A 14,116-nucleotide genomic window follows, 5' to 3' on the forward strand; every position below is an offset into this window, starting at 1 on the left:
GTGAACCACTGCAAGGCACAAATTCTGTCAAAGCTGTTCAGGCTACGCACCAACCCAAATCTCTGAGGCAATATTAATTACCATGGTACATAAGGATCACTGAAATTACACTGTAAATTGATTGCTAGGTCAATTGATTTATTTTCCTCTCCTCTTTACCCTGATAACAGGAAGTGATGCAAAGAGTAAATAAGGAAGCAAAAAAAATTGACCTTATTTGTAAATAACTGATGCTCAACTTGCTGGAGACTCTGGACAAGTGCTGTAAGAAAGGTTTTCAAATGCTGGAGGTAATGTGAAGGTTGTCAAATGCTGGCAACAAGAGTCAAGATTAATTGGGCCATTAGCCTTTTTTCTGGGATAGAGAACTCTTGAACTTTCAACTGACTCATGTAATAATACTTTGAGTATTGAAAGAGTTTCTAGTAGAAAAAAATATATATGCTTACATTTGAAAATGTCTTCCTGGAATTAAATTTGAATCTGTTGAGGGAAGAAGTTTGTACATGGTAGCATAAAGTACTTAAGATGCACCAATTCAAATGGGATATGGATACATTCTTCTTAATACACATTTTTTTCTTCTATAATAAAATTTCAAGTTAGCTACCATTTTTAGCTGTGCCATTTGCATCAACTCAGAAAGTGAGACCAATGTGTAAATAATTAGCCATTCTTCATATGATCAGTACCTGGCTAATTCAGTTTTGCAAAGGAAGTCTGAGAACTAACATGTAAAAGGACTTTCACCGTGTCTTTTGCCTGAAGCAATTATGGTAACTGCAAAATGACCACAGTATTGGTTTGGGGCAAAATTATTAACTGCCTTTGGGTCAGTGCTGTGATTCATGCCTGTATCACTGCTATTTGGATTTCTATAGAACTTCTGGCCTGATTCTTCCCAGATAAACTTCTGAGATTCTTTCTCCTTTCCAAAATCCCAAGACTGGCAGAACAGCTAGAATGCTACTGTTATCAGCATGAGATATAAACCACCTGGAACCCTGCATAACATGTAGCATATTTTATGGGAAACGAGGAGAAATAAAAAATTATCACTAAGAGATACATCCTCTTTTTATGATGGGCCAGGAATTAGTGTATAAATTGGATGCAAAAATGTTACCAAGAACCTCTGCCAAATAACCAAGTTTAATAATCAAACAGCAGGTGTCCTCTAAATACAAAAAAAAAATGCTTCTTAGTAAAACGATACTGTCTTTTGCTTAATCTCATGTTCCAGAAATACTTAATCAACTGGAATATTACAGACCTCTATGAGTTAAGACTTGGCTTCTCGTTTTAAAATGGATTCTACAATACAGTTAATAAATATATGCCTCATGTACATTTATTGACATGGGATCTCTCATATATGTACATCATTGTTAGTCAAGGAAATGCCCATCAGCAAAATATCAGAATAAAATTATCCCAATTAAAATTTGCCAGCTTGTCTGAATCCATGTTGACTCAGTTATTTTCATACTAAAAATGCTTACCTAGGTTGAAATACTTAACTCCTCTAATTAGATACTTTATTGAACAGGTACCTGCTATCATTTGACGCTCCAGTTTTATTAATCAGCCCAGAAATAGGTAACCCACCACCACTCCCTGATCCTGAGCACATTACCACAATGACTGACATTCTTGGTTTAAAAATAAAACCTTGTTTCAAATATAGCTTCTCGAGTTCTGGGTAATGAATATAGTTTCATAAAAGTTGACATCATTTCTTCTGATTTCACCACAATTAAATACATCCAGTATTCCTACTGGATATCTGACCACATTACTCAAGACTCTTGCAAGCTGGTGGGCGTTTTAAAGAGGAGGAGGAGGAGGAGACCTGCATAGATGGAGTTAAACCCAAAGGCTATCCAATCTTACAATTTTAATAGTCATTTTGTTTATGGTTAAATATGCCATCAGAAGTTGATTTTTACAGTTCATTTACCAGTTAGTATGTGTATATTATGCAGATTTGCTATGAGGAGAATATTAATATATACATATCCAGAACTAGTAATATGCATCATGCCTGGAGCCAAGCAGTACTCCGATACACTGTTCTTCTTAGAGGTCAGTTCTAACGCACACTGTTCCAAATAGACCCAATTTCTCTGCTGATATATTTTCAAAATGCAGTAGGATGTGGTCATACACACCCAGAAATACCATCTTCGTGGGGTGGGGGTGGAGAAATCCAAACATTTTTTCTATAGCAATGCATTATTGGATATCAGATACAAACGTGCCTGTCAGCAATCCTAAAGCAAATGAAATATATTTATTTGAACCCATCCATTCTACAGAAAAGAAACGGCTTTATCAACATATCTCACCTCCCCCACCATCTAAAGACTCTTCCCACCCCCCTACCTAAAAAGAAAAAAAAAATCACACTTCACTACGCAACTGATGGAGTATTAAACACTGTCTTCCAAGCTGTGGGAGTTAAAAAGAAGTCGCCTTCCTGCCACACTTCCCTGGTGCTGCAACGGACATAGCATCTCCTCCTATCGACCTAGTATGATGCTCACTCCCCAAGCACTGCAGTCCCCTCGCCGAGGGCTGCCCTGGCCACACGCACATGCAGCGGGAAGTCCCCCGATGGGGACAGCCTCATACCTTTGCTCTCCATTTCGGTCCCTTTCGAGTGCTGGGAAGTTCAATGGAAGTTGGCCGGAAGATGTGGGCCCGCTTCAGATTCCCAAATCCAGGAAGCCAATCTGATGATTTCGCCCGTACTTCCTTTCTTCCCCTCAGGCTTCCTGAAAGATGGGATTTCTTAAACCTTGAAGCTGCAATCAGCCACCAAAGGACCCTTAGCAGCAGCAGATTGCCTCTTCAGGGGATAGGTTGAGACCTGGTATTGATATGCATGCACGGTGCCCGCTCCGTTTGTTTTTTTTACCTGGGTCTGGAAGCTGCAAGCAGGAGCTGTCCTCCGAACGTGGTGCTGCAGGTGTAGTGACAGATCATCCCACTTTGCTCTCTGGATGTACAGCAGATTTGCATGGGCGCTGGCACGCATGCGCAGGGAGTCCCTTCGGCCGCCTCCCGCTCCCCCGCCCTTCTTCCCTTCTCTCCCCAATACGGTCCTCAGTTATCCCCGCTGAAGAGCTGTAGCTTTCGGTCACAGGGAGCGCTGCTAAAAATAAACGCCGGACCGGATTTTCCTTTGCAAACTAGAAAATGGATTGGATTGGGATTGTGTATCAATCCAATACGATTTTCCAGGATGGATTACTGAAGCCTTGGAGGAAACTGGGGTCTCCGAGCTGGGTATGGTTTTATTCAGAAGCAGAAAGGAGAAAAGAGGAGTGTATTTACAAATTCCATTTAACGGTCACAATTTGGGGTTCCCTTCCTAGTTGCTGCAGTAACTTTTCATGTGAATGCTTCCTCCTCTTCTACCCACTTCCCCCACTGACTTTACGTTTCTCTTTGTATTTCCATATTTGTTTTGTTTTTTTCCTCAGGGATAGAGTGGGAGTAGCCCTGGAGCTACCAAAGATTAATATTCTCCCACTTCTTTGCTACTCTGAGTTTTCCTGCCTCCCCGAGATCCCTTTGGCCTCCACCTCAAAACTGTTCCATGAACAGGCTCCAGGGCTTCTAAAGTTCTCTGAACAAAGCCACTGAGGACATTGTGTGGTGCTTTAGCTTCTTTCCAACAGTCTACCAAGAAGCAGAGTCCCCACGGGTGGGGAGGCCCTTTATTGATAAGTGCTTTAAAGCTGTATAAATAATCATTTTTATAAAGATGCAGACGAAGAGTGTTTTTCTTGTATAAGGTTCTAGGGAAGTTCTCAAAGCCAAAAATCCCTTAAAGTACTCTTTTCATATCAGAACATTTTAAAAGCCCACACTACACTTAGTTTATCTCCAACATGTTTAATAGGGCAAGAGTGTATTTACTACCTTTTTTTTTTTTAATAGAACAAATTGTCCTGAGAGAACAGTCAGTCTCTCCTTGAGAAAAATAATCTTATTCTCAGGCATAAAAACAAATCTAGAAAACTAATATCCCGAATGGCTAATGGAAGACCTGTGCCAATTAATCAAACACCCCAGGTTACACAAAGATCCCTCCACAGTAGACGTCTAATCCCAATTTTCAAAATATTGAAATACAATAAAATGTACTCCCAACAAGAAACCTGAGGCGGACTATAATACCATCTTCCTTTGGTGAATCAGAAGATATCCTGGGGCTTCTCCAATGCCTTAGGGCTATGATTACAAATATTAATCATTATGGCTCAGCCAGACATGGACATCTATTGGTGGAGGACTCCTGTTGATCAACTGCTGTGATTCAGCACTGAGGAATCAAAACGCTTGAGAATGGGATTACAGAGGCCACAGCCTAGAGTCTACCAACCTTTCGGCTCTCCTATCACATGCACAAGTAAACAGCTGGAGGAGGATTTCCCTGGTGGCGCAGTGGTTAAGAATCCGCCTGCCAATGCAGGGTACACGGGTTCGAGCCCTGGTCTGGGAAGATCCCACATGCCGCGGAGCAGCTAAGCCCATGTACCACAACTACTGAGCCTGCGCTCTAGAGCCTGTGAGCCACAACTACTGAGCTGGTATGCCACAACTACGGAAGCCCATGAGCACCTAGAGCCCATGCTCTGCAACAGGAGAAACCACCACAATGAGAAGCCCATGCACCGCAACAAAGAGTAGCCCCCACTCACCGCAACTAGAGAAAGCCCGCGTGCAGCAACAAAGACCCAATGCAGCCAAAAATTAACTAATTAATTAAAAATATATATTGGGGGGGAATCACAAAACTCAGTGTTTCTTTAAATTCTGATAGTTTCTGGAAGTAGGCTAAGAGTAAGAGAAGACCCTGAAGAATAATTGCCTATATCATTGGGATAAATAACTTCTGCTCCTAGCACTGCACCCATTACATGTTCTTTCCCTCTCAAAAGTTTTAGAGAAGGAGTTACCTTTAGAGTCCTCTATGTACACCCTTAATATTTATTATTTTACAAATGGAGAGGCAAGCAGGGCACTTGACTTGATAAGAGTCACACAGTGGAGCAGAACCAGGCTCACAACCTAAGGGTCCTGGCATGGACTCCAAGATGATTTCTCATACTACCACCTCCCCATTATCTATAGTGAAGGGGAACAGGGAGAACCTCCAAGTTCATGAACTTTCATTATTTTTACTCATAATTTTTAAAACCCAGATGCTTTATTAAATAGAAAAATAAATCAAATTTAATGCAAAATCTGTGGTGTGACATTCAAGACCTTTCTATTATCTGGATCCAAACTACCTTTCAGGTCTTCTCCAAGCTTAATCCCTAGACAATACTTGCCATTATCCTAAGCAGATTTCAAGATTCTCCTTTTGTATACCTTTACTTACATAGCCATTTTTGGAATATCTTCACGTCCTTACACCACTAACACAGATGTCTACATATCGAAATCTTATAATTTCCTCAAGATTCAGCTAAAATTCATTCTCACTCCTACAGTCCTCCCTGATCCTTTCAGTCTGAAAATATTCTCTAATAGTAAGACCAATGTTGCTATATATTTACCTCTCTTACATCACCTGTTACTTTCTATTTTGTATTATCTTTATGTGCATATCTCATTCCTGTTCCCCATCCTTACTTAAAAATAGGCTCCTGATTCATCTTCGTATAGATTGACTTGAATATAGAAAACACTAATAAATGTTTGATGAATTAATATTTAGTGTACATGTTTTGTGTACATGACATTGACTACTTGCACTGTGATAACAAATAGTGATGATAATAATATTGAGCTGACACTACTAAGAACTTACTATGTGCCAGGCACTATTATAAGGTTTCCAAATGTTTTAATTATTTTTTTCTTCATAAAACTTTGTGACTTTAGTACTGTTATCTGTATTTTAAAGATGAGCAATCAGAGACACAGAGAAGTTAGAGTATGAATAAAATACAATCTCTGCCCTAGAGAAACATAAAGCTTAATAAAGGTGATAGAAACATAAATGATTTTAAAATACATGGTAAGGTATAAGATAGAGATTGTCATAGGTAGAGTGGGAGCACAAAAGTTGGGCAGTTAGCCAGGCTGTAGGTTTTAGGAATTAGAGGCTGGAAACTTTCAAGGTCTTCCCAATTTTTTTAAAAAAAGAAAAGGGTCCACTCACCCCACCAACGGGAGAGGATTTAAGGGCAGAATTTCTTCATAAAAGTGTTAATAAGAAATCATTTCATCTGGTTATGATGAACTTGCTTGATGATGAACTTGGAAAAGGAAAAATAGTCTAGTAGCCTGGTAATTTGCTATTTCAGCATGCCAAGAATTAGGTGGGCCTAGATCCCTTGTACTCGGGGGTACCTCCTTTCACCATCAAAAACTGCCCTAGTTTGAACAATAAATCATACAGGCATAGTATTTATATTACAAAATTGAATGAGACTAGCACTACCAAAACTGACATGCCAGCCTAATTCTGGTTAACCCATGTAACTGATTGGTTATGTGGGCATATTCAGAATCTCTAGCTTTTCTATTCTCTACTAGAATGTACAGAAACAATATACATTACTGGGATTAATTAACATCAGCTTATTAAATTATAATTAACAATTCAAAGAGCCTTGCTAATATGTCAAATCAATTACCAGTCCACAGAGATTGTTTTCCCCACATGTTTACCATGCTCTTCTGGAAGTCCTGAATATAAACTAGGAGGAATTTGTGACCTTTTCTTTTCATCCAATTATTTTCCTACTATTCATCTTTTATAACTGAACATCTGCCTTAAAAATTTTTCTAACTTACAGTTGACCATTTAGAACTCATTTTGGTGATGATAATAAGATCAACTCATGACTACAAATGAATATTCACTGTAAGATGGAACAGCTGAAAGTTTCTATTGAGGGGATCACTCTAAACTGTCACCCAAGTGTGAGCTCCACAAGGACAAAAACTATGTCCACGTGTTCACTATTGTATCTCCAGCATCTAGAACAGTGTGTGGAACTTAGAAGGTTTTATTTAATACCTGAGAAGTAAATGAGAGTTTGATGAAATAAAGCTTTATCCACAGCCACAAAGCCAGTTCATTCGGCAAATGGGAGGCATCAGTCAGCAATCCTTATGGCATAAACAGGATCATAAGTGACCTGCAAGAGCAGAAAGATGATCACAAGCACTTAATGAATGTGCTCACTGTTTGCTCTTGGACAAAGACCATAAATAATAAGGCACAGATTCACGAATCTCTTAGGCATGCTAAGACTAGGGCCATGCCTTCACAAACAGTCTAGGAGGCTGAAACAAATTAGTTATAGAGGAAGGAAGAATAAAGTAAATGATAAAAATTTCGAAGGACAAAGAGATGATGAGTCAATGTGACAAAGCCATATATAAGAATGACAATGCTGTAGAGACTGGGGACTGTCCCTCAAAGAGCAAACATAACTTGCTTATCTACTATGTGTGGAAGTTTTCATTCTCTTCCTTGGGTGAAGGTAAAACTACAGTCTCCCTAAGAAGAAAATACAAGTGATAGGCCCTGAACCAAGATGGCAGAGTAGAAGGACATGCTCTCACTCCCTCTTGTGAGAACACCAGAATCACAACTAGCTGCTGGACAATCAGTGACAGGTAGACACTGGAACTCACCAAAAAAGATACCCCACATCCAAAGACAAAGGAGAAGCCACAATGAGACAGTAGGAGGGGCTCAATCACAGTAAAATCAAATCCCGTAACTGCTGGGTGGGTGACTCACAGACTGGAGAACATTTATACCACAGAAGTCCACCCACTGGAGTGAAGGTTCTCAGCCCCACGTCAGTCTTCCCAACCTGGGGGTCCAGAAACGGGAGGAGGAATTCCTAGAGAATCAGACTTTGAAGGCTAGTTGGATTTGATTGCAGGACTTCCACAGGACTGGGGGAAACAGAGACTCCACTCCTGGAGGGCACACACAAAGTGGTGTGTGCATCGGGACCCAGTGGAAGGAGCAGTGACCCCGGGGGAGACTGAACCAGACCTACCTGCTAGTGTTGGAGGGTCTCCTGCAGAGGTGGGGGGTGGCTGGGGCTCACCATGGGGACAAGGACACTGGCAGCAGAAGTTCTGGTAAGTACTCCTTAGCGTGAGCCCTCCCAGAGTCTGCCATTAGCCCCACCAAAGAGCCAGAGTAGGCTCCAATGTTGGGTTGCCTCAGGCCAAACAACCAACAGGGAGGGAACCCAGCCCCACACATCAGCAGTCAAGCATATTAAAGTTTGACTGAGCTCTGCCCACCAGAGCAACAGTCAGCTCTACCCACCACCAGTCCCTCCCATCAGGAAACTTGCATAAGCCTCATAGATAGCCTCATCCACCAGAGGGCAGACAGCAAAAGCAAAAAGAACTACAATTCTGCAGCCTCTGGAACAAAAACCACATCACAGAAAGACAGACAAGATTAAAAGGCAGAGGGCTATGTACCAGATGAAGAAACAAGATAAAACCCCAGAAAAACAACTAAATGAAGTGGAGATAGGCAATCATCCAGAAAAAGAATTCAGAATAATGATAGAAAAGATGATCCACAACTTTGGAAAAAGAACAGAGGCAGAGATCAAGAAGATGCAAGAAATGTTTAAAAAAGACCTAGAAGAATTAAAGAACAAGCAAACAGAGATGAACAATACAATAACTGAAATGAAAACTACACTAGAAGGAATCAATAGCAGAATAACTGAGGCAGAAGAACGGATAAGTGACCTGGAAGACAGAATGGTGGAATTAACTGTTGAGGAACAGAATAAAGAAAAAAGAATGCAAAGAAATGAAGACAGCCTAAGAGACCTCTGGGACAACATTAAATGCAACAATATTCGCATTATAGGGGTCCCAGAAAAAGAGAGAGAGAAAGGACCACAGAAAATAGTTGAAGAGATTATAGTCGAAAACTTCCCTAACATGGGAAAGGAAATAGCCACCCAAGTCCAGGAAGCACAGCAAGTCCCATATAGGATAAACCCAAGAAAAAAAACACCGAGACACATAGTAATCAAACTGGCAAAAATTAAAGACAAAGAAAAATTATTGAAAGCAGCAAGGGAAAAACGATAAATAACATGCAAGGGAACGCCCATAAGGTTAACAACTGATTTCTCATCAGAAACTCTACAAGCCAGAAGGGAGTGGCACGATGTACTTAAAGTGATGAAAGGGAAGAACCTACAACCAAGATTACTCTACCCAGCAAGGATCTGATTCAGATTCCATGGAGAAATCAAAAGCTTTACAGACAAGCAAAAGCTAAGAGAATTCAATACCACCAAACCAGCTCTACAACAAATGCTAAAGGAACTTCTCTAAGTGGGAAACACAAGAGAAGAAAAGGACCTACAAAAACAAACCCAAAACAATTAAGAAAATGGTCATAGGAACATACATATCGATAATTACCTTAAACGTGAATGGATTAAATGCTCCAACCAAAAGTCACAGGCTTGCTGAATGGATACAAAAAAAAAAGACCCATATATATGCTGTCTACAAGAGACCCATTTCAGACCTAGGGACACATACAGATTGAAAGTGAGAGGATGGAAAAAAGATACTCCATGCAAATGGAAACCAAAAGAAAGCTGGAGTAGCAATACTCATATCAGATAAAATAGACTTTAAAATAAAGAATGTTACAAGAGAGAAGGAAGGACACTACAGAATGATCAAGGGATCAATCCAAGAAGAAGATATAATAATTATAAATATATATGCACCCAAAATAGGAGCACCTCAATACATAAAGGAACTACTAACAGCTGTAAAAGAGGAAATCGACAGTAACACAATAATAGTGGGGGACTTTAACACCTCACCTACGCCAATGGACAGATCATCCAAAATGAAAATAAATAAGGAAACACAAGCTTTAAATGACACAATAGACCAGATAGATTTAATTGATATTTATAAGACATTCCAACCAAAAACAGCAGATTACACTTTCTTCTCAAGTGTGCATGGAACATTCTCCAGGATACATCATATCTTGGGTCACAAATCAAGCTGTGGTAAATTTAAGAAAAGTGAAATCGTATCAAGTATCTTTTCCGACCACAACGCTATGAGACTAGATATCAATTACAGGAAAAAATCTGTAAAAACTACAAATCATAGAGGCTAAACAATACACTACTTAATAACCAAGAGATCACTGAAGAAATCAAAGAGGAAATCAAAAAATACCTAGAAACAAATGACAATGAAAACATGACGACCCAAAACCTATGGGATGCAGCAAAAGCAGTTCTAAGAGGGAAGTTTATGGCAATATAATCCTACCTCAAGAAACAAGAAACATCTCAAATAAACAACCTAACCTTACACCTAAATCAATTAGAGAAGGAAGAACAAAAAAACCCCAAAGTTAGCAGATGGAAAGAAATCATAAAGATCAGATCAGAAATAAATGTAAAAGAAATGAAAGAAACAATAGCAAAGATCAATAAAACTAAAAGCTGGTTCTTTGAGAAGATAAACGGAAATTGATAAACCATTAGCCAAACTCATCAAGATAAAAAGGGAGAAGACTCAAATCAATAGAATAAGAAATGAAAAAGAAGTAACAACTGACATGCAGAAATACAAAGGCTCATGAGAAATTACTACAAGAAACTATATGCCAATAAAATGGACAACATGGAAGAAATGTACAAATTCTTAGAAAAGCACAACCTTCCAAGACTGAACCAGAAAGATATAGAAAATATGAACAGACCATCACAAGCAGTGAAATTGAAACTGTGATAAAAAATCTTCCCATAAGCAAAAGCCCAGGGCCAGATGGCTTCACAGGTGAATTCTATCCAACATTTGAGAAGAGTTAATACCTACCCTTCTCAAACTCTTCCAAAATATAGCAGAGGGAGGAACACTCCCAAAAACATTCTATGAGGCCACCATCACCCTGATACCAAAACCAGATAAAGATGACACACAAAAAGAACACTAAAGGCCAATATCAATAATGAACATAGATGCAAAAATCCTCAACAAAATACTAGCAAACAGAATCCAGCAACACATTAAGAGGATCATACACCATGATCAAGTGGGATTTATCCCAGGGATGCAAGGATTCTTCAATATACACAAACAATCAATGTAATACACCATATTAACAAATTGAAGAATAAAAACCATATGATCATCTCAATAGATGCAGAAAAAGCTTTTGACAAAATTCAACACCCATTTATGATAAAAACTCTGCAGAAAGTAGCCACAGAGGGAACCTACCTCAACATAATAAAGGCCATATATGACAAACCCACAGCCAACATCGTTCTCAATGGTGAAAAACTGAAAGCATTTCCTCTAAGATCAGGAGCAAGACAACGTTGCCCACTCTCACCACTATTATTCAACATAGTTTTGGAAGTTTTATCCACAGCGATCAGAGAAGAAAAAGAAATAAAAGGAATCCAAATCTGAAAAGAAGTAAAACTGTCACTGTTTTCAAATGACATGATAGTATACATAGAGAATCCTAAAGATGCTACCAGAAAACTACTAGAGCTAATCAATGAATTTGGTAAAGTAGCAGGATACAAAATTAATGCACAGAACTCTCTTTCATTCCTATACACTAGTGACAAAAAATCTGATAGAGAAATTAAGGAAACAGTCCCATTTACCACTGCAACAAAAAGAATAAAATATCTAGGAATAAACCTACCAAAGGAGACAGAAGACCTGTATGCAGAAAACTATAAGACACTGATGAAAGAAATTAAAGATGATACAAATAGATGGAGAGATATACCACGTTCTTGGATTGGAAGAATCAACATTGTGAAAATGACCATACTACCCAAAGCAATCTACAGATTCAATGCAATCTCTATCAAACTACCAATGGCATTTTTCAGAAAACTAGAAGAAAAAATTTTACAATTTATATGAAAACACAAAAGACCCCGAATAGCCAAAGCAACCTTGAGAAAGTAAAACGGAGCTGGAGCAATCGGGCTCCCTGACTTCAGGCTATACTACAAAGCTACAGTAGTCAAGACAGTATGGTACTGGCACAAAAACAGAAATATAGATCAATGGAACAGGATAGAAAGCCCAGAGATAAACCCACGCACATATGGTCACCTTATCTTTGATAAAGGAGGCAAAAATATACAATGGAGAAAAGACAGTCTTTTCAACAAGTGGTGCTGGGAAAACTGGACAGCTACATGTAAAAGAATGAAATTAGAACACTCCCTAACACCATACACAAAAATAAACTCAAAATGGATGAAAGACCTAAATGTAAGGCCAGACACTATCAAACTCTTAGAGGAAAACATAAGCAGAACACTCTATGACATAAATCATGGAAGATCCTTTTTGACCCACGTCCTAGAGAAATGGAAATAAAAACAAAAATAAACAAATGGGACCTAATGAAACGTAAAAACTTTTGCACAGCAAAGGAAACCATAAACAAGACAAAAAGACAACCCTCAGAATGGGAGAAAACATTTGCAAACGAAGCAACTGACAAAGGATTAATCTCCAAAATATACAAGCAGCTCATGCAGCTCAGTATCAAAGAAACAAACAACCAAATCAAAAATTGGGCACTAGACATTTCTCCAACGATATACAGATTGCCAACAAACACATGAAAGGATGCTCAACATCACTAATAATTAGAGAAATGCAAATCAAAACTACGAGGTGTCACCTCACACTGGTCAGAATGGCCATCATCAAAAAATCTACAACCAATAAATGCTGGAGAGGCTGTGGAGAAAAGGGAACCCTCTTTCACTGTTGGTGGGAATAAAGATCGATTCAGCCACTATGGAGAACAGTATGGAGGTTCCTCAAAAAACTAAGAAAAGAACTACCGTGTGACCCAGCAATCCCGCTATCGGGCATATACCCCGAGAAAACCATAATTCAAAAAGATTCATGTCCCCCAATGCTCATTGCAACTCTATATACACTAGCCAGGAATGGAAGCAATCTAACTGTCCATCAACAGATGAATGGATAAAGAAGATGTGGCACATATATACAATGGAATATTATTCAACCATAAAAAGAAATTGAGTTATTTGTAGTGAGATGGGTGGACCCAGAGTCTGTCATACAGAGTGAAGTAAGTCAGAAAGAGAAAAACAAATACCGTATGCTAACACATATATATGGAATCTAAAAAAAAAGAAAAAAAAAGGTTCTGAAGAACCTAGGGGCAGGCCAGGAATAAAAATGCAGACGTAGAGAATGGACATGGGGAGGGGGAAGGGTATGCTGGGACGAAGTGAGAAAGTGGCATGGACTTATATACACTACCAAATGTAAAAGAGCTAGCTAGTTGGCAGCAGCAGCATAGCAGAGGGAGATCAGCTCGGTGTTTTGTGACCACCTCAAGGGGTGGGATAGGGAGGATGGGAGGGTGATGCAAGAGGGAGAAGATATGGGGATATCTGTAAATGTATAGCTGATTCACTTTGCTATAAAGCAGAAACTAACACACCATTGTAAAGCAATTATACTCCAATAAATACGTTTAAAAAAATTTGGTGAAAAAAAATCTACGAAAAATAAATGCTGGAGAGGGTGTGGAGAAAAGGGAACCCTCTTGCACTGTTGGTGGGAATGTAAGTTGATACAGCCACTATGGAGAACAGTATGGAGGTTCCTTTAAAATCTAAAAACAGAACTACCATATGACCCAGCAATCCCACTACTGGGCATATACCCTGTGAAAACCATAATTCAAAAAGAGTCATGTACCACAATGCTCATTGCAGCACTATTTACAATAGCCAGGACATGGAAGCAACCTAAATGTCCATCAGCAGATGAATGGATAAAGAAGATGTGGCACATGTATACAGTGGAATATTACTCACCCATAAAAAGAAACGAAATTGAGTTATTTGTAGTGAGGTGGATGGACCCAGAGTCTGTCATACAGAGTGAAGTCAGAAAGAGAAAAACAAATACTGTATGCTAACACATAAACATGGAATCTAAAAAAACAAAAATGGTCATGAATAACCTAGGGGCAAGACAGGAATAAAGACGCAGACCTACTAGAGAATGGACTTCAGAA

The 14,116-nt window shown here is 39.1% G+C and overlaps 1 protein-coding gene across 11 annotated transcripts in view; it reads right to left on the reverse strand.

Annotated features, from left to right (window-relative positions):
- FGF12 (fibroblast growth factor 12) overlaps positions 1–14,116 on the reverse strand; it is a 600,565-nt gene that overhangs the window by 553,237 nt on the left and 33,212 nt on the right. For 6 of the 11 annotated variants that reach the window (XM_079922237.1, XM_079922236.1, XM_079922238.1 and 3 more), the window contains 3 exons: positions 7,049–7,169; positions 2,921–3,001; positions 2,635–2,777 (listed from right to left, as the gene is read on the reverse strand). The exons of 2 other annotated variants lie outside the window; for them this stretch is intronic. In XM_079922237.1, coding sequence (XP_079778363.1) covers positions 2,635–2,647 — 13 coding nt within the window. In that variant the 5' untranslated portion in view covers positions 2,648–2,777; positions 2,921–3,001; positions 7,049–7,169. Of the gene's footprint in view, positions 1–2,634; positions 2,778–2,920; positions 3,002–7,048; positions 8,232–14,116 lie in introns of those variants that run through there. 3 more of the 11 variants (XM_079922239.1, XM_079922226.1, XM_079922228.1) reach the window with 3 other exon arrangements.

Source organism: Stenella coeruleoalba (genome assembly GCF_951394435.1).
Source record: "Stenella coeruleoalba genome assembly, chromosome: 5".
Taxonomy (NCBI): domain Eukaryota; kingdom Metazoa; phylum Chordata; class Mammalia; order Artiodactyla; family Delphinidae; genus Stenella; species Stenella coeruleoalba.